This window comes from Hippocampus comes, unplaced genomic scaffold, assembly GCF_001891065.2.
Source record: "Hippocampus comes isolate QL1 unplaced genomic scaffold, H_comes_QL1_v1.1 scaffold612, whole genome shotgun sequence".
NCBI classification, from domain to species: domain Eukaryota; kingdom Metazoa; phylum Chordata; class Actinopteri; order Syngnathiformes; family Syngnathidae; genus Hippocampus; species Hippocampus comes.
The window spans coordinates 6803-8085 of record NW_017805584.1 but is presented as its reverse complement, the minus strand read 5'-3'; the positions used below and the strand labels follow the sequence as shown (position 1 = coordinate 8085).

Here is a 1283-nt window from a genome sequence, read left to right as displayed (position 1 = left end):
CACACACACACACACACACACACACACGAGCAGAGCGGTGAGAGAGTATAAAAGGCGCATCCTTCCCACTCAGCAGACAAGCGCTCTCCGAACGCTCACACACTCCCTTCAACGAACCGAACCTCTTTTCTCAAGGTAGGGGGGAAAAAAAAATGTCTTTAGGAACAGTATTTATATGCACTTTAGATATTTTATGCCAATTTTATTTTTGTAACTTTGTCTCGTGCCACCGGAGTCTGCGATTTGTTTGAAGGAAAGTAATAATACTCAGAATAGATTGTCATGATGTAATGCTTGAAATCGATGGCCTCCGTCTTTTTTCCTTGTATGCCAGCCTTGTAATGGGACGGTTGCATTTATTTCAGGTATTGCTGCAATGAGTGTTCAAATGGAGAAGACCGCTCAATGCATGCTCATCAAGCTTAGATTGTCTCCTGTACTTCCCCTGTTTGTGTGTGTGTGTGTGTGTGTGTGTGTGTGTGTGTGTGTGTGTGTGTGTGTGTGTGTGTTGCAGATGCCTGCAGGGCTGAGTGTGTGCGTGGTTCTGGTGGTCCTGTGCGCAGGTTCTTTGGGGTTCCCCTTCTCCTCCCATCTTGGGGACGAGAACCGGCGTTCCTCCCCTGAAGAAGGTACGCCATCCCCTCCTTGTCAATGGCAACCGCGGTAATGTGACATCTTGCCTTTTTGTGTGTGTTTGTGTGTGTGCGTGCGCGCGCCCGCGCCTATGTGCATGCAGGCCACCTGGAAGCCGCCGCCCACACTTTGGGGCAGCCGCATCTCCGACACAGCCGCTCGGTCCCCCAGCTCCGAGCTTCACAGGAGGATGGCGAGTCGCGAGCCAACCTCAGCGAGCTGCTGGCCAGACTCATCTCGTCCAGGAAAGGTGCGTGTGCGCCTTCCGGCGGGGGGGGGGTTTCTTGTGCTATCAACAATATGCGCTTCTCATTACCGAAGACAAGTGCTCTTCACTTGATGCCCCCCCCCCACCCCCCCCAACCCTCTTCCCACGCGTCAACACCACATCAGTCTCACTAATTATTGTCCCCAGTGCTGAGCAGCCTTGTAAAACGAATTAGTGGTTCTGGAAAGCTTTTGTGGTTCCAAAGTGCGCTGATCAAAGTCTTCCGGCCACTTCACGACATGTTGCTGGATTTCACACAATGCTACTTGATTTCAGGTTTATTTTCCAGAGAGAGAGAGAGAGAGCACTTGCTCCGTTTGTACAGCCGCCCGCATTTGGTTCCGGTGTCGTTGTGATGTCTTGGCAAAGGTTTGGGGTGGCG

The 1283-nt window shown here is 51.8% G+C and overlaps 1 protein-coding gene across 1 annotated transcript in view; it reads left to right on the top strand.

Moving 5' to 3' along the window:
* Positions 1 to 20: 20 nt before the first annotated feature.
* Positions 21 to 1283, top strand: part of ccka (cholecystokinin a) — a 3726-nt gene continuing 2463 nt past the window's right edge. The window contains exons 1-3 of the mRNA XM_019880112.1: positions 21 to 135; positions 515 to 629; positions 737 to 883. Of these exons, the coding sequence (XP_019735671.1) occupies positions 515 to 629; positions 737 to 883 (262 nt within the window). The 5' untranslated portion in view covers positions 21 to 135. The remainder of the gene's footprint in view (positions 136 to 514; positions 630 to 736; positions 884 to 1283) is intronic.